This window comes from Dermacentor silvarum, chromosome 1 (assembly GCF_013339745.2).
Source record: "Dermacentor silvarum isolate Dsil-2018 chromosome 1, BIME_Dsil_1.4, whole genome shotgun sequence".
NCBI lineage: Eukaryota > Metazoa > Arthropoda > Arachnida > Ixodida > Ixodidae > Dermacentor > Dermacentor silvarum.
Window position 1 is genome coordinate 96,674,736 of NC_051154.1, and position 24,930 is coordinate 96,699,665.

General features: G+C 47.7%; 1 protein-coding gene across 1 annotated transcript in view; it reads right to left on the reverse strand.

Moving 5' to 3' along the window:
- Positions 1 to 202: 202 nt before the first annotated feature.
- Positions 203 to 24,930, reverse strand: part of LOC119433088 (sulfhydryl oxidase 1-like) — a 94,911-nt gene continuing 70,183 nt past the window's right edge. The window contains exon 11 of the mRNA XM_037700237.2: positions 203 to 615. Coding sequence (XP_037556165.1) covers positions 524 to 615 — 92 coding nt within the window. The 3' untranslated portion in view covers positions 203 to 523. The remainder of the gene's footprint in view (positions 616 to 24,930) is intronic.

Here is a 24,930-nt window from a genome sequence, read left to right on the forward strand (position 1 = left end):
ATGTTCGCGGTACTATTCCTTGCCACCACTGCACCGAAATTGCAAAAAAAAAAAAAAAAGATAAGTCGCGTACACGAATGTGTACGCCGTGACTCAAGGGGACAGATGAGACCTACCTTTACGACACCCATCCACGAGAGAGTCGCGATCACCGCATCGGTTCAGTGAACAATACGCAACAAGAGAGAGAAAAACGCTCGGACACTGCGACATAATATAGCCACTCTGTTTCAATAACAAGAAAATACATTTAAAAGGTAGGCATAAGAATGCTCAAAAAAGCAAGGATAACATGCGTGCGCTAAAGTTCCTGCTTCGCATATACGTGCATGGCGTGCTACGCAAACTTGACTGATTACTGACACAGCAGCTATCCCTCACCTCTCGTGCGCGAATCGTTGGGTATCAATCGGTGGGTATCATGCTTGGGCGCTGTGTTCAGTGCGCGTATAACGCTTTGTTCGCCTAGGCTAAAATGAGATGGCAATATGAGTTCCTTCGAAGGCAAGGACAGCGTGCAGCGCTAGAACGCAGGCAAGACCGCTGCCAGCAAAAACAATAGGGAGGACCACCAGGCCCGAGTTCCGCCACTCTGAGCCTGCCCTTCGGGGGTTCCTGCGAGAGACAGAAGTACGCGCAGCAATCACCAACCAGCCTGACTGGTTCCCTTCAGCGCTGCGTAACAGAGTTTAAATTATTGCAGGGTATTTCCTTCCCCCGACACCTTTTCTTTCGTAGAATCACTCATAACCCCCATACTGCCAGTCTAGATTTTTTTTTTTTCAAATACCCATTTTGTTCCGATACATGCTGCCGTGCTTGTAATGGAAAAGTACGTGACTCCCCCCCCCCCTCGCTTTTTTTGTCTAATTAATGCGTGTGTGTGCATAAATACCTGCATTAGAATGTGAATCACATACTTAATTGCGGAATAATTCCTTCTCTTTCTTTTTTGATCGTTAGTGCAGAAACACCCGCCTTTGCAGTACGACATATGTATTGTAGTAATGAGGCAAATTGGGCTAGTTGGTTGGCGTTCATTCTTAACGACGGTAACAGTGCTAACAAAAGAGAGACGTGAAGGAAGGCTGACAAGCGCTGTCCAATAACAAGAGCTATGTAACAAAATGAAGCTGCTCTACGCAGCAGTGATCTACCTCGCTCTCGCAAAAAAAAAAAAGAAAAGAAAAAAAAAACCGCCGTGTGAGCAACTTTTTTTAAATTTTATTTTATTTTTAATAAGACCAAGTAACGAGGACGGCGCTGTGGTTCCAGGCACAACCTGCCATAAACCGTACTGCTTCACGATGTCGAAAATGGAAGCGAAATCTACATTTGGGATAATTGGCATAGATTGACATTGGCCGAAACAGCGCAACTAGATACTGGACTGACCTTTACTGGAAAGATAGCCATACATGTACCGTATATTTATTTATCACTTATCACATACGCAGAAAATCAACGCGGAAAGAACTGAAACAACGGAAACTCCGCACACGGAGCCTGGCACTCCCAATAATGCACACGCAATATGTAGCACATATCATTAAAACGGATTAATTTTATCAGTGAATACACTTTTTCTCAGTTAAATCGATTGACGGATGGCTGATGCATATTATCATACCTTTGTTCTTCTGATTACACGTTTTGACGGTAGTGCCATCGTCCTTATGCCTTGCAATAATAATGTTTGTCTTGGAATATACCAGCATCAAGAAACATTCGTGGCAGTGCAAGTTAAGATACATTTCGTCTTTTATTTTTTATGGTCTGGCATTATTACAGCTTTAACAGATAAAGGCGCCTCATGTACATTCCCTATAGTACATGGCGCGGACTGCGTCTGTACTTGACTGCGCAGGATCCCTTCCCTGGTACAGATTGAACCCCGCTACCAAGAGGTGAGAAATGCAGCACAACTTGGGCTGGGTAAAATCTTTAAAAAACGCTAATATCGAGAACCCTATAGGTCATGCGTCTACCAAGTACGTACACATGGGACAACACGCCGACGCTTCGGTAATTGTAAAATATTTTTTAGAACTCTCTCAACACATGGTCTGGACAGCCTACTGTTCTTATCCTTTTAGATTAATCAAACACTGGTTGCCTCGAGCCTCGCGATGGCATGAATACGCAACAGCTGATAAAAAAAAAAAAAAAACATACTACGGTAATCCCCTGTCTTATGGACGCCGGCCCATAGCCCAACAATGGATTTTCAAACCTAGGGCAATACTTCCAAAATGAGATTTGATTGTATATTACGGTAAAACTACTATTCAGTGTTTCTTGGAAACTCCACTGTGAAACAAAGAAGATACGTTTTGGTCTCAGCACGTATACTTAGTATATTGGCCTGCCCTAAAACTCGTTAACTCACCTACAAGCCCCGACGTTCGTTCTGATAGCTGTTGTTACTGCCACCGAAAGTAAACACCTACCAGAACGCGCTCAGTCGTTGCGGGCCTTTACACATGCATGCAAGCACTCAGGTGCGATCTCAATATAGAGAAAAGAACGTATGCAGGGTGCTTCGTACAGACACGACGCAACAAAAAGACTCGGAAGTACACGGTACACATCGACCCTGCGTATACGCAGAGAAAGTGGCGTCTACGCATTACGCATCTTGTTTCTGCACTGTCACTTTCTTTCTTCGAGGCGCTGCGCAGGTCCAATGGAAGGAAGTGACAGTGCGGAAGCACCTGCTTTTTCGCCTCACCGTGCGCTTTTACGGCGTTCTTTATGTGATCCCAAATTGCAATCTTCTGTTTTCCATATTATTAGCTAAGTGCGTCTTCACCATACATTCTTGCATGTCACGCGAGCGTAACACCGGAGGAATCAAATTACCAGCCGCCTAGTGTAAACACCGCCTACTCGCACAAGCTACAATTTATGCAACCAGAAATTGCCCTTTCCCGCGGTTCGATATCCTCACAAAGGATGCAATTATTACGGTGAATGCAGTCACTGCTGTTGTGACGTATACACACACGTAGGTGAAGGGGAAATGCATACAGCAGAGTTTTAGCACATCGAATACATGCTATCTCGGACGACAGCATCTGCTAAAAATATACGCGTGCAACTCCACGCCTTCACCATGTATGCCGTTAGGCTGTGTGGTGACCGACTGCATTGCAATGACCAACTGTATTCCACTTATGTGCAGGTGTAAGCGTGCGGGCAGTGACATAAACATCACATAAGCATCCCTGAATATTTTCTTCATCAGAGCCGTGCAAGACAAACGTCTTTAGCGCTTTGTGGCTGATCACACCATCACAAGATATGCCTTCTGGTATCCGATCCGGTCATACGCCTGTTACACCTGTAGACTGCAACACTTCCTACAGAGTGGGCATGAACCCACAGCAGTGGCATCATGGGGGAATGCAAGCTGTTTTCGCGATTCTTGCAGCTTGGCCTGCAAGAGCGACAAGGTGATGACTAAATGATATTATCGGCTTACGTAATATCGCCTATACATAATTTTGCATATGCTACAACAAATAAGCCAGAAGACGGGATAATCAGGACAGTAAGCTAAGTAAGCTGTTCAAGCAGGCAATACATTCCATTAGTCAAGATTTAGAGCAGCCTAACTATGTACGCCGATACGCGGTGCGCAGAGAACCTGGGATCGTGACTAAATTTCTTCCCCTCTTCTCTGGGAGTGTGTGCACCGCAAATACCATACGTAACCTAATGACAATATCGGTTAGCTACCACACGCTCGGTACTTTTTGCTGTCCAACGTATCGCGCGAAAATGGGACACATTCACCGGCATCGAGCGCGGAACGTGCCTCTGCAATATGCTCGCCTTCCATCCGGAACAGATGGTTTTCTTTACGTTTTCAACTCTGACATCCATGTTCCATTTCATTCAAACAAAAACTTTTTTTTTTTTCAATTTCCGGCTGGATTGCTGGCGCTCGACGACGAGGAGACAACTAATTGCGAGAGCTGAGCCCGATGCCCGATGCCCTAATTGGCCCATTGTGGAACTAGCAGCACACAGGAAAGACGAAGGACAAATGCTAAATTTGACTTTTGTGCAGGCTGGATTTCAACGACGAATCAATACCAACAACCTTTCAGTTCTATCGTTTTAGTGATACCTAGGACCTATTATTATTTTTTTTTCGTCATACACCGGTAGTTAGAAACCATCGCTTCTTGCAGAACTTCAAATAATACCAGTAAATATAGCAAATAAGTTGGTTGAGCAATAAACAGGCCACTAACTAGAACATGTGCTAACAAATTAACAGCTTAGCACACATGCAACACCGTTTTGACTAACATGACTAACGGTGACTAACGTGGACATTTAAGTCTGTCTCTCGTAACATGCTAGACAGTACGCGAGAAAATTGTAAAGTATTGTTAAGTGCTGCAATACCTTAGAAAAATGAAATTTACAGCCATTTTTATTCACGTGCAGTACATTTCACTGTATCCTCGTACACTAGTGACCAACAACGTGCGTTACTGTTATAACGTTGCCACGCGTAAATCGTTTCTTTTTTTTTCTTTTTTCTTCTTTTTTTTTTTGCCGGTGACAGCGTTTTACCGGATAATCACTGCTATCAAGTTATATCGCTAAGCGCAAGACACGTCTACAGTACCCGAAATTTCTTCAATTGTTCTCACCGATTCTACAGTGAAACAGCCTCGTCTAATCAGATTGTGCGCGCGACGCAATAGTGCTGTAGTACATTCTAATATTTAGGCGAGCACTTTCAAACGTACGGTTCACATGTATAAATAGCGGACGGACTTGACCTGTGAGTTTAGATTCGACGACTGCGCTTGCCGCTATCACTGTGAATCGAAAGTAGCATGTCTCACTGGGCCAAATTTCGCCAAATAGAGTTTCTCCTTATTATTATTATTATTATTATTATTATTATTATTATTATTATTATTATTATTATTATTGGGTTTAACGACCCGAAACTGCACAGCAGGTTTGGGGGACTCCGTAGTAAAAGGGGGGGGGGGGGGGGGGTTGTGGAAGTGCTTCTTCCTTGTGTGCCGGACGCCCTTGGCAAGCCGTGAAGACGAAACCAACGACGCTACGTATCAACGAGTTGGTAGCAGGCTACAAGTATTTGAAGCTGTAGTACGGACCCTTACACGAGAAGACCAAAAATGTCGCGGCAAAGTCAAGAGCCACAACACTGACAGCTGCACTGTCACCTTGAATGGCCGTGCTGCAATAGACTAGGGATCCACGAACCTTCCGCGAAACTTCGTCGGAGGGCAACCAGGGTTGATGGGAGATGTTCGAAAAGGTCCGCTACGTTCAACAACTGGAACTGCGAGGAGAAGCTGCGGCATGTCTACTTACTTCTCTTTGGAGGACGCAACTCGAACAATGCTAGAGAAACGAGTCAACCCTGACAGCATGGCACCTGTTTCGGGAGACGATCCACAATACTTTCAAGAACGTGGTACGAACAGAAAGGGCGCCTAAGTTATTCTAGAAGCCCGAGTACACATGCCAAATGATAACATCGCCATCTTCACGGAGATGACCCGCCTATTTCGCTATGCTGACTCCGACATGTCAAAAGAAAAGAAAGATTTTTTTTTTTTTCCTAATGCAGGATGTGAAGCAAGATATCTTCGCCGGATTGATGCGCAAACTATCCACGGCCGTCGCACAATTCTTTTCGGAGGCCACAACGATCGAGAAGACGCTTGAGGTGCGGACCAGGCAATAAACCCCCGAATGCTGACTGGGATGCGACGACAAAGGGAGACAATCGGAGCAGTTGTGCGCGAGGAGATGTTCCCAGCGTCACAACCTCAAGTGGCCCCGATTGCTGACGTCAACAAAGAAGTCTAGCAGTCACTACGAGTTCCTGAACTGCAGCATGAACCACCGGAGCCTCAGCCGGAAGCGATGACCTACGCCGCTGGCACCCGTCTTCCCCATCCGCGCCAGCCATGGCACCGCAACGCCGCAGTTCCATCGCAAGCCCGTCGCCCCGCGCAACGTGCCGAGAAAGACAGACGTAGGGAGCCTTATTCATAGGCACGCGTATACGCTCTGTTTGAGCGCTTGAGCGTGCACGCGTATGAAGGCTCCCTGGACAGACGCATCTGACCACCGATCACTTTGCTATCACTACGTGAAGCAGGCCACGTAAACTGCCGACGCCCATACCGGCAAACGGGACTACGAAAGTTAGCCGTTAACGCGCCGAATCGACAGCATGGCGAAAGACCACGTGACAACGCCGATCACTAAGCAGCTGGAAACTTCGATTATCCTCCCGTTCGCCGTCTGCTAACTTTCACCCCATGCAGTGTCGACCGTACAGATGGCCCTACCCATGGCTGCTCCGGAAAACTGAAGGCAGCAACCGATGGAGGTGCGATTGATTTAACTCGAAATGCCGAAGATCCTCAGCTGCCGGCGATGACGCTGCAATAATCAGCACAACCACATGGCTAGTCAAAATCAGCGGAACAGAAACCTGACGTGAGACAATCGCAGCGGGACAAAAGAATGCGACGCAGCCGTAATTAGACGCTGAGACTGCTGCAATGCAAGACCAAGAACCCCTGACCTCGACGTACTTATTGATGGTCACAAGGTAACCACTCTAGCAGACACAGGAGCCGACTATTATGCCATCAGTTGACCCCTCGTCGCCTAGATGAAAAAGTGCATGAAACGACCCTCATATGCGGACAGCTGGAGGTCGCCTCATAATAATGTCTAAAATCTGCACAGCAAGAATTACGGTTCGTAACCAAACTTACCCTGCGAACGTCGCAATCCTGCAGCACTGCTCTTGGGACGTGATCCTGAGCGTGGACTTCCTGAGCTACCATAGCGCAGTTATTGTTTAAAATCCAAGTCGAGAAAAGACCGCATTTATGACATTAGACGGCCTTCTTGAAATCCAAGTCATGGCCATTCGGACTTTGCTCGGCATCCGCAACATCCCAGCGCGTGATAGACACCATGTTAGCACCGTGTCCATCACACGTATTCTATGATCATCTAAGGCGGCTTAATTGGAGCCCTACTCGACGCAATCAAATCATCTGGGCTCACCCTGAAGCAGAGAAGTGCCGCTTCGCTTACGAAGAGCTTCTGTTGCTAAGCCACGTCATCAGCAAGTCTGAAGTCCGTCCTGACCCGCAAAGACAGCAGTCATCGCCAAGTTCCCACAGGCTGTCGACAAGAAAGCTGATGCCTGTGCACCTCCTACAGGCGCTTTGTGAGGAAGTCTTCTCGCATCGCCGAGCCTCTGACTCATCTCACGAAATCAGACGTCGCGTTCAAGTGGAAAACGCTGCAGGTCGAAGAGCTTAAACGATGCCTGCAGTCATCACCAGTACTCGCACAGTACAAGGACGTCGCTATATGCCGAAATTCACACCGATGGAAGTAGCGTAGGCCTCGGCGCCCTGCTAGTCCAGAGGAAAAATGGACTTGAAAGGTTATGCTAGCCAGTCGCTATAGAGAGGGCAAATCATTAATTCTACGACGGAAAATAGTACCTTGCCATCATTTGGGCTACGGCAAAAAACTTCGGCCTTACTAATGTCTACGGTAGGCCGTTAAAAGTCGTAAGTGGCCGTCTGAATTAGCTGACAAACTTGAAGTACCCTACAGGCCACCTCGCACTGTGGAGCTTGACATCACCGTGATCCACGATTCCGGGCGGAAACATGTTCACTCTGATGCTGACTGCCTGTCCCATGCCCTTACTGACCCGTTGCCGCAAGATGAACAGGACACTTTCCTGGGACCAATACTAAGCGCTGAGGAATTTGCAGAACAGCAGCGAGCAGACCAGGAACTAAGAAGCCTTGTCGTCTATTTGGGATTGCAAGGCCAGCTTCGTTCCTAGGATGTTGAAGGGTAGATTAACGAATCTGCCCTTAAACTGCTAGCTTCGAATCTGCCAGCTTCGTTCTTAGAATGTTGAAGGGCAGATTCGTTAATCTGCCCTTCAACAATCCTAGGAACGAAGCTGGCCTTGGAATCCAAATAGACGACAAGGCTTCTTATTCTTAGTTCCTGGTGAGCTCGCTGCTGTTCTGCAAATTCGTCAGCGCATAGTATTGGTCCCAGGAAAGTGTCCTGTTCATCTTGAGGCAACGGGTCTCGCCACACAGCCTCATCAGTTCTTCTAGTCAAGCAGGCCTTCAGGCGTGCGGAGGTCCGCGGGGTCACTGCCACACTTCATTGGATCCCTAGTCACCATGGGCATCGAGGGAAATAAGAGAGCCCATGAGGCGGCGCGCGCCCTTCTTTCGTCGTCTCCCGGGATCCTTCACAGACCCTCAGCACCAGCACAACTAGCACGACAAAAGGACCACCGTACGACCCAGACAGAGCTCTGAGAGTAGCAGCCAACCGAAGCAAGAGGGAACTCCGTGCGAGTGTCCCGCCAGACCCAAACCCACTTCCCGTGTGTCTTCCCAGGTCGGGGTAAGTGCTGCTGCATAGGCTCCATTCCGGATTCATCCTCACACCGGACGTGCTGGAGCGGTTGCGGCAGTACCGGCCACGCCGGGAGAGACGCCCTCCTTTTCCTTCTCCTGACTCCCTTCCGTCGCAGGAACCTGGCGCCTCGACAGCCTCTGAGGACGAAGAAGCACCCAAGGAGCCGCACAGCTAGTGCCCTGATTGCGGCGTGGCTACGCGACCATCCGCAGCCCATTTGTTTTGGGAGTGCCAGTGCTATGCTAAGCAGCGGGACCACCACCTGAGGGCGGTTCATTGCTCGATTCGCCAGACAGGCCCACCCACTACCCTCTATATGTGGCTAAATCAGCAACTGCGCCGTACCTTAAATGGCTCTCTCAGAAACTTTCGCGCACCTGGAATGTCCTTGCAGACGCCATGGGCAGCGACTATTTCCCTATTCGAATGCAACTCACGTCCCGGAGCCGCGCACAGGACCGCTCACCTGTTCCCATTATTAAGTGGGACGCATTAAGAGCTGCACTAGATTTCTCCGCAGAACGGCCATTGTTTGGCCGCTTGCAAGAAACCAGACGTACTGCCACACGTACTTTGAGGCTTACCGACTCTACGTCAGTCGCCGACCAACATCTCATCAACCTTTGGCAGCCAGGCAAGAAGCCCAAGATATCTATCTCGCCTACGGCAAAACCATGCCCGACAGAATTCGCCGTAATCACGCAACTGCCGACTCAACCGAACACGCCAACCGAATGGCTCGTGAAAATTGGCAACGGCATTGAGAGTCATTTGACAGCCACACAGGAGCCGGCCGCGTTTGGCGTACCTTCAGAGGACTATCCCAACGCAGCCGCCTTCGCACAGCAGTAGAAGACCTAGCTCTTGCCCTCCAAATCCCCACTCAAGAAGTGGCAGACATCACCGGAACCGCATTTTTTCCCAATGAACCCCCCACCCTCATACGATCCCTCGAATATTACTTCGAACCCAAGCCCACTTACCATGGACGATGGTATGAACTCGCCTTTCACCAAGGCGGCACTTCGTGCTGCACTGCTGTCCACTAATACGTCCAGCGCACCAGGCCCGGACGGCATTACAAACTCTACGCTCCACAACCTTCCCGATGATACTCTTGAGGAACTTCTTGCACTCTTTAGTCAGGTTTGGGTCAGTGGGAAGCTGCCCGATTCATGGCAGCTATCAACGGTCATCCCCATTTCCAAGCCCGGAAAATCACCCTCTGCTCTGAAGAACCTACGGCCTATATCATTGACTTCCCAGGCTGGAAAGCTTTTGGAAAAAATGGCGCACCTTGACTGGTACGTCGAAAGCAACAGCATCCTTCATGCCTGCCAAACTGGCTTCCGCCATCGGCACAGCACACAAGACAGTTTGGCACTACTCTCACAGGACCTTATACATACCCGCCATCGCTTGTACGTGAAGCTTTTGGTTACGGTCGGCATACGCAAGGTGTTTGACTTCGTACCTCACCCCTCGATCCTCGTTTCCGCAGCTGGTGCCGGTATCACAGGCAAACCCTGGGCACACATACGCGTATTTCTCTATGACCGTGAATTTCAAGTTGCCGTAAGGCACAGATTCTCCGCACCGAAGAAATCACGAGTGGGAGTGCCGCAAGGCGCAGTCCTCTCGCCATTATGTTCAACTTAGTGATGACATCACTCTGCTATCACCTGGCTGAGATAGGTGGACTTCGCTTCAGTGTTTATGCGGGCGATGTCACAATATGGACTAACGGAGGCTCCGACGGCGACCAGTCCAATGCCATTCAAGCCAGACTCGACACCATTGCCACATTTCCGAAGGAGGTCGGACTCACACCTTCTGATAAAACTATAGGCACGAAGGCAGCCCGTTCTACCTTGCAATTTTAGTTCACCTTTGATGGCGAGCAAATATCTCAACAAGACAATGTTCGAGTTCTAGGTATATACATCGATGCAGATGGTGGTGCAGCAACATGGCTTCGCAAAATCACTCGGGCCTAGCATCAGATACTCCACCTAATCCGCCGCATCGCGTCCAAAGACTGGGGGAGTGAGAAGCAAACTCTCCGCCGTCTCGTGACTGCCTTTCTAATCTCATGGCTATAAATTCTAGTCTGACCTACAAGGAATGAAAAAAAAAATATCGAATCGCTCTACCACGAAGCCATGAGGGTTGCAACCGGCCTGCCGCGTTTCCCACCCTTGCACTGCTTGCCAAAATGGCCCAGATGAATCCGATCGAGGCAAAAGCCGAGGCTGCTAAGCATTCACATGAGTTCCGACTAAGAGCCACGATATCCAGTCGCAGTATTCTCTCGCTTCTTCATCTGCCAGTCCTCTCAACGCCTTTGCCCTCTTTCCTTGCTCCGGGGGATTGTCCCCTGGCCGGGGACTTCGCACCGATTCCCCAAAACCTGAATGCCGATCATGCAGAGAGGCAGTTGTCTTACGCAAGGCGGCATGAAACAGAAGTTCGCGACGTTCCACCCCATCAGCAGGCTGTCTACACCGGCGCCGCACTCAGTGACGAAGCTTCAGCCATAGCGTACTATTATTGTCCACGCACCACCGCGGCCTACTCTTCCTGCTGCGACCTGCAACGACCTGTTAACGGCAGAACTGGCTGTGATATTCGCTGCATGCGACGCCGTCCTCAAGCTTCCTCCTCATATTTCAGTCATTACTTCGATTTCTACAAGAATCAAAAATGATCAATAACATCTGAACTAACCTCCTCTTCTGTCCCTCTCCCCGCCCTGAAGAATCCACTTCCTGGGAGCGGAAACGTTTTATTGTTATTAATAAACGTTTTAGCAACAACAATAAAAGGGAAGTGGAGGGAATTGTCACGCATACAGTACGTCATGAGCAAGAACGCCCGTGTGCTTGCGTTGTAGTGCACGTTAAAAAAAACCCAGGTGGTCAAAATTAATCCGGAGCCCTCCACTACGGCGTGCCTCATAATCAGAACTGGTTTTGGCACGTAAAAGCCCAGAAAGAAGAAAAGTAGCCAAAGTAAGGGACCCCTGCGAGCGCGTGCCGAAGGTCCCTGTATTTTTCAAAGGTAGCGCAAACTCCTCTCCGCGCCGTTTCCTCTTCGCCCCTCCCTCTCGGCCGCCATTAGTGAGCGAAGCACGCGGCCGCTACCGCCCTCTTCATTTCATATCGCATGCGGCACGTTCAAGCGCTTGCTTGAAACGCGACTGTTCTGGGCGAATTTTCACAAGGCTGTTTGTACGTAAGATATCTACGCAAGATATGTAGTACCTTCAATTATTAGTAGAATCTGCGTCGCTCAGACGAGGAAAACGAAAGGTAGAACAAATTAAACGCAATCGGCAGTCTTTGCTACTACTGATTGTTTCTCGGAATAGAATGTTGTTCTGTTTACCTGACGCATCTACGAAAACAAAGAGCTGCGTCAAACTATGCACACACAACACGGCGGAGACATTTATGTGCTAAATACCCTCAACGTGCCCCCCCCCCCCCCCCCAAATGCATCCGCGTGCTTTTTTTTCTCCCCTGTTATATGCCTTGATTCCCGTGTGTCCGCGCGCTTTCTGCGTTTTGCTCTTTAATTGGCGACTCTCACATTATGCTCATTTTATGAGAAGTCATGCTGGTATTCATATTGCCAAAATGCGCCCTTTTGTTCACCGCAGAGCATAAACCGGGACTTGTTTTTTTTTTTTTTTTTTTTTTCTCAGTCGTTGACTGATGGTGAACTCGCGAACGCACCCACCTTCCCGCGTTCATCACTAACTGGGTGAGAACAGCGATCAGAACCTCCCTCGGTAATGACCTCCCTCGGTGGCAGTCAAATTTATTTCTTCCGATACGGTGGAGCCATAGCCGAGGTTTCGTTTGCCACGAGGAACCGCAAAAAGCTTGCCCCACTTGGAAATGCTATTCGAACATCCAACAGCACAGCAAGTCGGCATCGTGCTGCAGCCGATCGAGCACGTCTTCAAAAATGTAAAAAGCCTACGCTCACGCACAGCGCACATGTGTCCCGGTGTTTCTACGCTCACTAATGGCGCCTTTTTTCCCGCGATAACGAAAGCCGCGCGGGTCATTCGTCACGTATCAAGCCTCGTCCAATGGGAGAGCGGAAAACGGCGAAGTCAGGAGAGGGGTAGAGGGCAGGGAGGAAATTCTCATTTCCTATTTGAACAATGGTTTGCGCTGGCTTTGGAACATACAGGGACCTTATGCTGCCGAAGAGCATGGAAGCGCCCCCTGGCGCCGCGCCGCTCAAGCTCGCTTGGCGTCAATTCCAGCGCATTGCGCATGTGAGTTCCTGTATTCGTCGGCATGACTGTTCGTTCTGTGCGACACGCCGCGCTATCACTTCGCGAATTCTACGTGAGCCCCCGATATCAATGGCGTATTGACAGTGCGCGCGCGTCGAACGGTCATTCTAACACACATCCGCACTGCACCGGAACTGATGTGACGCGAGCTTGAACGGTGCGGCGCCATGTGGCGCTGCCATGCTCTTCGGCATCAAGGGATTTACTTCGGCTCGATGTCCTCCTCGCCCGCAGACGGGGAGGACATCCAGGCATCCTAATTTGGCACGCGCTTGCAAAGGTCCGCTACTTTTGCTCACGACTGAACATTGATTTACTTTTTGCCGGTGACCCTTCTTAAGGGGATTGTCACTGCCATCAAGTTATCGCTCAGCGCGAGACTCGTCTACTGAATCCGAAATTTCTTAAATGTCGCCAATTCTACGATTTTTTATAAAGCGGGTGTGCGCGTAGCGAACGTGACCTTTCTGTAGAGGAGTCCGAAGGTGAAGTGGACATACTCTGCTGCTAAAACGTCATGATAGCGTCAGATTGTAATTTGAATGTACGAGAAAACAATTCTGTTACGAGGAAACTCAAACACAAACCGCTTTTCCAGCATTTCTACCATACAACAGCGGCGCGCCCGGGTAGATTACTTGCCAAACCACCATCCAGATGGCGCTCGCCTCCTCGGCAAACTGGGACTTAGCTTGCCCAAGGCTTTCCTAAGGCTTTTTGGACACGCGCGCCTCGGGGCAACACCAAACAATGAATAAAATAATGAAAAGTTAGCGTAGCTTGCACTGGAGGCGCAATACTAAAGAGACAGCGGATCTGATGGGCACCTAGCTAGTCCTGGCTTTTGGGCTGGGCTAAGCACTACCAAGTCAACTCCAGCATTTTCCGAAATTGATTATTGATCGATTAGCTATTGATTGGCTATCAATTGGCTATCGCAAGGTATTGACTACGTATTTGGGCTAGGCTAAGCACTACGAAGTCATCCCCAGCATTTCCCGGAATGTATTTGTCGATTATCGATTAGCTATTGATTAGCTATCGTTGGCCACGTATTTGGGCTAGGCTAAGCATTACCAAGTAATCCCCAGAATTTTCCGAAATTTATTTATTATTGATCGATTATCCATTAGCTATTGATTGACTATCGATGACTGACTAAGCTTAAGTAGTCCAAACCATGCTTAGCTAGACTTAGCCAGGCTGAGCATCCCTAGTTAACAGGGGTATGTGCCATTGCGCTTGTACCCTTTCTGCACTACCGCCAGGATCGGTCCACATTTATAGATTCAGCACATTACGCCCGGCTTAAGCAGCTCTGCTGTTTAAAAAAAGGTCCTAAGGCCTTCACATTTTGATATAGGTCGGCTTATATTTCCCCTGTAAAAATGCATTCCCAGCAATGCATTTGTGTTTAAAAGTGAAGCCGAGTAAGCTTGGTCTTTGTAAGCTGGCTTTCCCACGTTGTGTGTTGCAGTGAAGCCTACTAAAAAAATGCGATGCGAACGATAACGCTATCGTGTTCCACTCTTAAACTTTAAAGGCGAGGCTTAAGCGCTCTCCAATTTTTATTAGAACCTTCGAGAGAGTTGTTTATGTGGCAAATTTGGAGGCAGTGACGCTTTAATGCAACCGCTGTAACCCAGCGTTGTAATTCAACCCCGTGACAAAGTTCGAATGATGGCATGTCTCGCCTAATGCTGATGCCATTTCATACGTTTTGCCTGGCAAGCACCTGCCTCGACGTGACGAGTCAGTATTTGCCCCCATCGTTTAAACTTCGTCACGCTCTTCGTCGCGGGGTCCGTCGTAATAGCGGGACGTTCCCGGTGCGGTCAATTTCGATATTGCCTGGTTAAATTATGAATATCACGAATTAGGTACGATTTTCAATATTAAAAAAGTCTCAATTTTGCCCGACAGGTGAAGTATTGATTACGATAGCAAATTAGTAGACAGCTATAAGAAATAATGCCAGTAGTTTTATCGGAGGTATGAACAGCCGCAAACATTGGCTTACTAACTAAATTAACAAGCATGGTGTCACGCGCCCACATGCAAACATGAACACATCTCACTCGATGACCAAGCGCACTCGCTGTCAAAACGCTGTAGCATAGTCCCGTAATAGCGTTAGGGACTATGGCTGTAGTGAGAAGGCGCGGCAACAGCAGCGCGCGAATTGACCTTCGTGCTGCCTCTCGCTTCAACGCGAACTAAGCGGCGAGAACAGATCACACACAAAGCTATTAGCCCCGGTGCACCTATATTATATACTCTGTACTCATTGCAGATCGCTTTCAAGATACGGCCCGGGTGGCCACGCGCGGCTGCACCATACGCAGCCGCCGCCGGAGTAGAACGCCCCCCGGTGGAAGACGGCGCGCTTCCTCCCCGCTTTCCTCTCTTTCGCGCTCGAGATTGAGCCACCATCGTCGCCTCATCCTCACACGATTTCACTCGAACATACAGCATAGGGCGCGCGGCGAGGATGCTATCACCCTTGGACTGGTCGCCGACGGCAGAATGTGCCTGGAGCCATATAACCATATAATTGCTATCGCAATAAAATAAAAAATAAAAACACATGTAAAGCCCTCGGTTGCGAGCGCCGCGATGCGGAGGAGTCGGCCACGCCCACCACTCAACTTACGCTCTCTCCATGCGAGTGGGACGGCTGGAGGAAAACGTGACGCATGACGTAACACGTGGCTCCTCGGCAGGACTTTCGCAATCTCGGGGGCCATGCTGCTGCGCAGCGTAGATACCGCAGCCACCGCGTGGTGCCGCGACGAACTCGCTAGCTGTCGAGACGCTCGGAAAACCGCGTGCTCCGATTGGTCTCTGTGGGGGACATAGCTCCAGGCACGCCGAAAAGGAGGCGGCGTGCTGGGACTTACGTCATAGCGACACCACCAGGTGCACGCAGCGTCTGCTCAGGCGCTGTTTAAAAGCTGCCAAAAAAAAAAGAACTACACAATTACGAGCTCTGCAGCTTTCCCAAGATTGCTTCAGTGGTATATACTTACTCAATTATAACAAATTTAGCAAAAGTGAAATTTGATAGCAGTTGGCCTTTAATACCATAGGATGTCGCAGAGCTCTTCTAAGCAAAAAAAAAAAAAACAAAAAAAAAACAAACTTCAATTTAAAGCTTAAGAGTCAAAGCTTGCATTTTTATGGGGAAATGGAATGCTTTCTTTCTCTGTGGCATATTTAAATCTGAAGTTTCAATGACTTGTAATGGTAACACATTACACCCTTAAGAGCAAAATGATGTCCAAAATGTCCCTGACACACCATTAATTCTGGCAGTCTCTTTACGGGACTTTATTACATCGAGAACGCCCCATCTGCCCTGTTCAATAATTCAGTGGTGCATGAAGGAACATTTTCACAGGGTATGACTCATGGAGGTGCAGGGGCATTTGCTTTTTGGTATGGCAGTAACAATACTTACAATATTACTGCATTACTTTCACTAAGTTCTCTCTCTAGATGGTTCTAGTTTAAGCACAATAAATTTGGCAACTGTGCATAGATTACCATGTATTTATGTGTAGCAGTCAGACAGGTGCCGTTCCAATCACTTTCTCACACAGTATGGCTACACATATGCTAGCAGAGTTTGCACTGTGATGTCATGAAGTGGGCTGTACATTTCGCCAGTTGTCGCTTTCTTACTGCATTTTATTTGGTGCTGTGTAGTCTACACAATACCATTTTATGCCTTTTAATTAACATAATAAAAGCGCTAGTAGAGTGCCATGAATCATATTGTCATGTTTATATCATGCATTCAAAAAAGATAATAGCCTTAAAACAAGCTGGAGAAGTCTGTATAGCAATAGCTATACATAATTATACAACATCACATTAGCCTGGTCAAAGAACTATGTGAAAATAACCCACCAGAAATCAGCCTTGCAACAATGGAAGACAATGTTGTGCACACACAGGCCACACTAGAACACTGAGGAGGACAAGGGAGACGGAATTCCAATTTGCAGGAAGCAAAAACACACAAAACACACATAACAAAGAATGACAGACATGATAGCTTTTTTTTTTTTTTTATCTCAAAGGCTTCTTGCCAATACTTGCTGGAAGCAAAGCAACACAAGTGCCATCATAGAGAAAAGCAGCCATGCAGATGGGCCACAAAGACATCAGCAACTAGTGGTCATGCCATTTAAGAGTGTTCTCATACCAGATGCCTACTTACACAAAAACAAAAACCATCACTCCCATATGTCGCAAAAGTATACACCTAGTCTAAATTTAAGGAGAGACTGTTCTCTCTCCTACTTTGTAGTATACTACCAATAACTTTTTAACAATAGCAACACCATTTTCTTAGATAAAACTGATCCAAGTGGAACTAATGCGCTTGTCCATGAGAGAACTATAAGGAGAAACAGAAGCCCCGTGGTAAATCACTTCATACAGTAAGCTGTGCCACCTGTACAGCCTGCCGCATTTTCAGCTATATCGCGCGAGAACACTATAATATGGTCGTATGTCCTGAAGTGAACATTGCATAAGACGACTCCTGCACAGGAGAGTGCTTAGTGCACTTGAGAGTACTTCTGCCGTTCTCACTGATTATCGACGCTTAAAGGCACACTAAAGAGAAACCGGAAGTTGAGCTTTAATGGTAGATTATCCTATCACAATCATATCATTCTTACGGCAAACAGATGTTTAATAAGCGAGAAAATAGCGAAAAACTGAAGGATAGGTGCTGACGCCCCTTCGAATTTCCCGCACTACACGTTCGTGACGTCGGAGATCACAAACGCAGGCCGGTTGCGATTAGTCGAGAGCGATTTATCGCTGCTAATAAAACGCAAAATGAAATACACCTTAAACGTACATAAAGAGCATTTGCCAACTTTTTAAACCATTTCAAGTGAGGAAGTACAAGTTTAGCGCAAAATTAAATCAGAAAAAATGGCATGGCCCTACATCCGGTCGTGATATTTTCGTAGTTTCGTTTTTGCTCCATGCATCATCGCGCGCGCCTGTTCCACTCTACAGTGTTTGGTTGCGTGTTGCGTGGCTCGAAAAACGTTAACTTCGCTGGGAAACAGCCAGAAAATGCCTCATGTGTATAGTGTAGTGTTGAGGGCTGTATAAATGGCTCAAGGCGCTTGCTCAGGGGCAGCAGCAGTGTTGACCCGATTGTGTTCTTTCATGTGGTGCCGCGCGATGAGCCCTGGTTCCCCGGCGTTCGCAATGGCTCAGTGCTCTGCCGATGATAAAACGGCAAAAGAGCCACAGAAACCGATGGTGTGCTCTCTGCATTTCTCGCCCTCAGATTATGTATATAATCCTGCCCTCGGAAAGTATCTTGGCATGCCTCAGAGGCCAGTCCTTTCTCGAGCAGCTGTTCCCTCAATGCGGCCTTCATCATACCACCTACCAGTGCCCCTGCAGCAGCAAATTGGCAGCTCGGCGAGTGCTGAATGTCATTAAATAAAGCCACGAAATAACCATAACGACTATGTGCCCAACTTTCTATGCTTGTTCTGTCGGTAACATCGTCGCCTGGCAGACCGGACGCCTCGCCTTCCGTCGACGAAAACAAAGCTCCGGCGGCTCACCGCCATCGCACGCGGCAACACCTACCGCTCGAGCACGGAGGATAATTTCGCACTCCGTTTCACTGAATATCGCTGAAATGCAGTCCTGCTTCCATGGCAAGCTCTTCGTTGCAAGGTTCAGCGGCAACAACGGTATCCATCGCGGCGAACGCAAACGCAGCGGCCATGCAGCCATGATGCAGCCAGCGCCTCGGCCGTTTACGCAAGCAGTGACGTATCATGACATATTCCGATTCGCTGAGAGCTATGAAATCTGTGACGACACTGCTTCAGCACTAAATCTGGGGTGAGAGAAATTGAGGAAGAGATATTTGGTCTTTGTTTTATGAATTTCTCCGTTAATAACTAATATTTTTGCATCCAACAAAAACTGCATGCATTCCTGAAGGTCCCTCTTTTATTCCAGCTGAACTTCCTGTTTCTCTTTAATGTCCTTTTAAAGGCGCTAAACTGACGCGTGATGGACGCTCGTGCGATATAGCTAAAAATGCGGGAGGATGTACATACTGCACGTTGAGTTACCACCTGGCTGAATCCTGGTGGACACAGTTAGTTTCATGCATGCGTTACCGGCTACCAGTTCAAGCTCCAGATGGGTATGCAATTTGTACATCTTCTAGTCTTTATGGATAAGTGCATTTTGAAAACTGCAGTGAAAATTTACCTGTCAGATTACTGGAGAACACCAAATTGGCAACCACTTAACCACCACAAGATGATATACGTTATTTTTTAAGCAAAGCCTTCAGGGCCATAAGGTTCTTTAACAATGAATTGCCTTCTCTTGTAGCACCCACTAAAGGTTCTGATGCAAACGGCACCTTAAGTGGTGTCACAAACGAGCGCGTAATCAAAGCGCGCGCCGCGTGTCACGCGAGCCAGTGAAAGAAACACGCCGCGCCCACGGCAGCTTCAACAGAGAGGGAGAGCGCATACGCCTCAAACAGCCGACGCGACCAAAGGAGTCTAGACGTCTAGAAGCATAGACGAGGCGACGGTAACCAGAAAGAGAAAGAAAGCGCGGGCGCCGAGGCACCCTCTTACCCAGCAAGCCGAGAGAGAAAGAGATTACTACAGCGTGAGTGTGCGCCAACAGGATGACTCACCACCCCCCTCGACGCTCCGATGGCGGCGGTCGAAGGTGCGAGAATTGACTAGAATATTCCCAGGCTTTGGCCATACTACGAGATCACCACTCCAATAGGAAGGTTCGAGAACGCTTGTGGACGCTATAAATATGCTGTGCGGGAACCAGAAGGGGATTCAGACCACTACGGTAAAGAGATGTAACGTGAAGACAGACCGTCTGTGGAAGGGGATTCCCCGGCAAGCTAGTCGACGAATCCGAGCGTCTGGATTTCCGGAAGAAGTTCCTTCTTTGAGATTTGCAACGAGCTACACCGAGATCGTCCGACTGAAGACCAACACGGGTGAATACGATTGGACACTTAGTGTTCCTATTCATTTTGTACTTTACGTGTTGGACTCTTAGTGCTTGTTATGAATTATTTTCCTTTGTTTTGTGAATGCCGATCTGATTTGTATTGCGTTGTGTCTAGCCTAAGTGTGCGAGTGTGTGTGTAACTGCCTTGTGTGAAGAATATATTTTGTTGTGTTTTGACAACTCGGGGCTCTGACTCTGTCTTTGGACAGCAACCGGCGTTCGCTGGCGCACCAGAGGGCCCATTCTTAATTGTCCTTGCTTTCGTGGGATTATTTTCAGAAGCTGATAAGTCGGCTTTAGAATTTGGTCCGGTGTCTGCGCCTCGTTGACGGGGTCTGTGACAATATTTCTGGCGTCCGCGACAGGACCTTTCTGGTGCAAATTGTGTGTCTATAGTAGGGAGAAAGAGCCTGGGGTCGTTTACTTTGCCACTGTAAACGATTTTGAGTGTTGCAACACATTTCGCTAACTTGTATGCAGAGAGCAGTTCGATAGTTGAACTCTGGGCCGATATTTTTTGCACGCAGCTAGATTTTGAAGGGCATCATGAATCTAGAGAAATTAGTTGCCCTTGGTGAGAAGATGGGTCTTTCCAGAGCGGAACTACGGAAGTGGGTTAGCCAGAAGGAAAAAGAAGCTTTAGAAAGAGAAAAAGAAAAGCTAGCGGCTAAAAGGGCCAAAGAAGAAAGAGAGGCAAAGGAGCGACAGATAAAAAAGAAAGAGAGCCGATGGAGCGAAAAGAAGAAAGAGAAGCGAAGGAGCGACAGATAAGAGAAGAAAGAGAGGCGAAAGAGTGAAAAGAACAAAGAGAAGCTGAAATAGTTGAGAGAGAAAGACAAAGACAGCATGAGTTAGAACTCGAACGAATTTGTTTGCAGCAGCGCACAGACGCTCCCGCTCAGGCAAGTGTCGATAGCACAGAAAGGCAAGACACTAGCTTCCGTCTGAACCCAAGCAAGCTGCTTGTGGCATTCGATGACAGGTGACTTGGATGCTTACTTGCACAGATTTGAGACAATTGCTAAAAGCCAGAATTGGCCAGAGGATCAATGGGCCATTGCGTTGAGCACGTGTTTGGGTGGCGAAGCACTTAGTGTGTACTTTAATTATGGAAGGGTGAAAGCCACTTTACTGAAGAGATTTAGGCTTTACTGATAAGTTTAGGACAGGAAAGCCCGCCGATGGCGAGATTGCCACGCAATTTGCTGCGTGGCTCAGCCACTACTTTGTTAGGTGGACCGAAAGTTCACAGACTGCACAGGAGTACGGTGCGCTTAGAGAGCTTCTGATCAAGGAGCAATTCCTCATCAGTTGCCACCCGAGCCTGTCGCTCTATCTGAAAGAAAGGAAAGCTAAATCGCTTCAAGATATGTAGGAATTGGCCGACCAATTTTTGGAAGCACAGGGAGGCACCAATCTCTCCAAGATCAAAAAAAAAAAAAAAAGAGGAGCCAGAGGACGCAAAGAAACCGACATCCGATGAAAGGAGAAACCCTCAGAAGGCTGTTCCGAGGTGTTATCTCTGTAACCGACTGGGCCATCATGCTAGCAACTGCCGGAGCAATTTTATGCTTCCCATTGAATTCAAATGTTTCAAATGTGGAGGAATGGAGCACAAAGCCGATACATGCCGCAACGGAGGGAAAGAAGCTCCCCAAGCATCCTGAGTGTATGCCCCGCCAAAACACCAAGTAGAAGACGAAACGCCGATTTCGCAGAACTCCGAGACGGAAAAAGAATTCCGGTCGTTAATGCTGTGGTGACACAACGCCCAGAATTTCCCATTCAGGGAATGCCTGTACTTGCCGATAGATTGGCAGAAAAACAAATCACGGTGTTACGAGTTACCGGCAGCAGCACAGTGATCATACAAAGGGACTTAGTCAAAGACAAAGAGCTCACAGGCAAAACCAGTTTATAAACTAAACTGGTTTCACCTGCCTGGTCAATGGTACGGCTAGGAAGCTTGCCGAAGCCAAGATTGAGGTCGAGACCCCATATTACAGTGGGAATGTCACTGCTCTTTATATGGACAGCCCACTGTATGACTTAATCATAGGAAACGTCGAGGAAGTTTGAGCCCCAGATGATCCGAAACCTTTGAAGGAATCACCGAAGATCGAACCATCGACGATCGAAGCTCGCGGAAGAACATCAACTGCTAACGAGAACAACGCAGCAGCTGTCTTCCGAGCTCGAGCGAAGGCTCAGGCAAGGCCTTTCCAGCCCCTTTCTAAGCCCAATTCCGAAAATAAACTGACCGGGACTCATAACCACAATCTGAAACCCTACTATCGAAAAACCAAGGACAGGAAATTCAAATTTAAAAACCGTTGACGATTAGTATGTGGTGCAAAGTGTTTTGATGAGTGTACTGTTTGTTTATTTATTCATGCATCATGAACATAGTGCTGTTTGTTTGTGCTCTGTAAACTACCCTGTCATAGTGTTGTATACTTGTTGCACATGTTCTATTTCATATGTTTGCCTTGTTACGTGAGATATGCATTTTTGTGTAGTATAAGAGTAATTGTTACGCGAGGGATGTGTTATTGTATAGTACAAGTGTACTTGTTATGCGAGAGATGTGCTGTTGTGTAGTAGAAGTGTACTTGAACGCGAGAGATGTGTTATTGCGTAGTCCAAGTGTACACGTGTTACATGTGTTTGTACCCAATGTATCGAGTGATGTGTGATTTGTGGTGGACTGATTTATAGACTTACGGACTCGTGTGTAGTGGACTTTTATGCACGCTTCTTTTGTGTTTTCTTGAATATTATTGCATAATATTCATAAAGTGGAGGGCAGTGTCCCAAAACAGCACGTAATCAAAGCATGCGCCGCGTGTCACGCAAGCCGCGAATGAAACACGCCGGGCCTGCGGCAGCTTCAACAGAGGGGGAGAGCGCATACACCTCGAACAACCGACGTGACCAACGGAGTCTAGACGTCTAGAAGCATAGACGAGGCGATAGTAACCATAGAGAGAGAGAAAGTGCGGGCGCCGAGGCACCCTCTTACCCGGCGAGTCGAGAGAGAGATTACTACAGCGTGAGCGTGCGCCAACAGGATGACTCACCAGCCCCCTCGACAACGCTCCAACGGCGGCGGTCGAAGGAGCGAGAATTGACTAGAAGATTCCCAGGCTTTGGCCATGCTACGAGATCACCACTCCAATAGGAAGGTTCGAGAACGCCTGTGGAAGCTATAAATACGCCGTGCAGGAATTAGACCGCTCCGGTAAAGAGATGTAACGTGAAGACAGACCGTCTGTGGAAGGGGATTCCCCAGCAAGCTAGTCGACGAGTTCGAGCGTCTGCATTTCCGGAAGAAGTTCCTTCTTTCTGATTTGCCCCGAGCTACGCCGAGATCGTCCGACTGAAGACCAACACGGGTGAATACGATTGGACACTTAGCGTTCCTATTCATTTTGTACTTTACGTGTTGGGCTCTTAGTGCATGTCGTGAATTATTTTCCTGTGTTTTGTGAATGCCCATCTGATTTGCATTGCGTTGTGTCTAGCCTAAGTGTGTGTGTAACTGCCTTCTGTGAAGAATATATTTTGTTGTGTTTTGACAACTCTGGGCTCTGACTCAGTCTTTGGACAGCAACCGGCGTTCGCTGGCGCACCAGAGGGCTGATTCTTAATTGTCCTTGCTTTTGTGGGATTATTTTCGGAAGCTCATAAGTCAGCTTTGGAATTCGGTCTGGCGTCTGTGCCTTGTTTACGGCGTCTGTGACAAGTGGATGCTACAAGAGAAGGCAGTTCAGTGAAGCAAGCAAGCACGATGAATCCGCCTCTCTAATCTCCACCACAGCCATCCCCATGAGCTTCGGTAAATGTCTAATGACTTCATACTTTAGAGCCCTTAGTTTAGATGCCTCATGCTTCATACTGCTGTTAACATATTGGTTAGGTTGTGGTTTACTCAGCTGTCAATAGACCAATACTATAACTAAATGATTTATTGTGAAAGTTCGGTACATGTAGTTTTCTGAAAACGTTATCACAATCTCTACCCACTGGTATTACCAACAGTGCATTTTTCCAACACATCCATTGGCCTGAATGGTTGTCTTTCAAAAAAAAAGTGGCAGCTCTAAATGCAAGAGGATTTTTAACGTGAGCATGTGCACTAATATGCTGCTGTCACAGAACGTGCAAGCATTGCTGTCCAAACCTGTTCCTAAGAAACATTTTGCACGAGTGTTAGAACCAATTTGTTCAACAACTTTGTCAACTTGGTCAGTTTTCACACACTGCAAACCATTGATTGCTTGCTGCACCTACAGGGCAAATTGCACTGTGTGTGCTGCCACATGAGAGACAAGGAAGAGTGGTCATGTGTGGCTTGACCTCCTTGGGAGTGCATGCATGATCTTACAGGCCAGGGCTTAAAGTCTCCCTTCAGTGGAGGGGGGGCCCTCATAGGGTGGCGACCAGTATAGCGCGCATGCACGCATGCACATATTGCTGCATATTGGATGTGGCATTTGTGCATCGTGACATTCTATATCCATATACATACATAACTGGTGGATCATTAGAGTTACAGAATGGGTGCGAAGGGAAGGGAAGCAGTAGAAGATGGCAAAAAATTAAGTTGAGTGATGAGATTAGGTAATTTGCAGGAGCAAGACAGGGGTAATTGGAGATTGTTGCGAGAGGCCTTCGTCCTGCAGTGGACACAAAAATAGACTGATATGATTTAAATATACAGATATGCATGCGCAAAAAGAAGGAAACTGAGGCCCTCGAATCTTGGTAATCACGACCATAAAAAGGCCAGGCAATGAAGCAAAGGACAGTATAGATGAAATCAGCTGCTGTGGTTAAAATTGAAATCTAGAAAGGATCTAGAACAACCTCAGGGCACTACAACAATACATTTTATGGGTTCACACCTACTTACCTACAAAAGTGGACATGTGCATGCATCTTTGGTATAACACATTACTCATAATGCACAATAGAACGAATGAAAATAAACTGGTAACCTAAAGAAACCAAGGTGAACCTTAACTAATTCACGAGCGGGTAGCTTCACGCTCAGGTGGTTCATGAAACAGTAT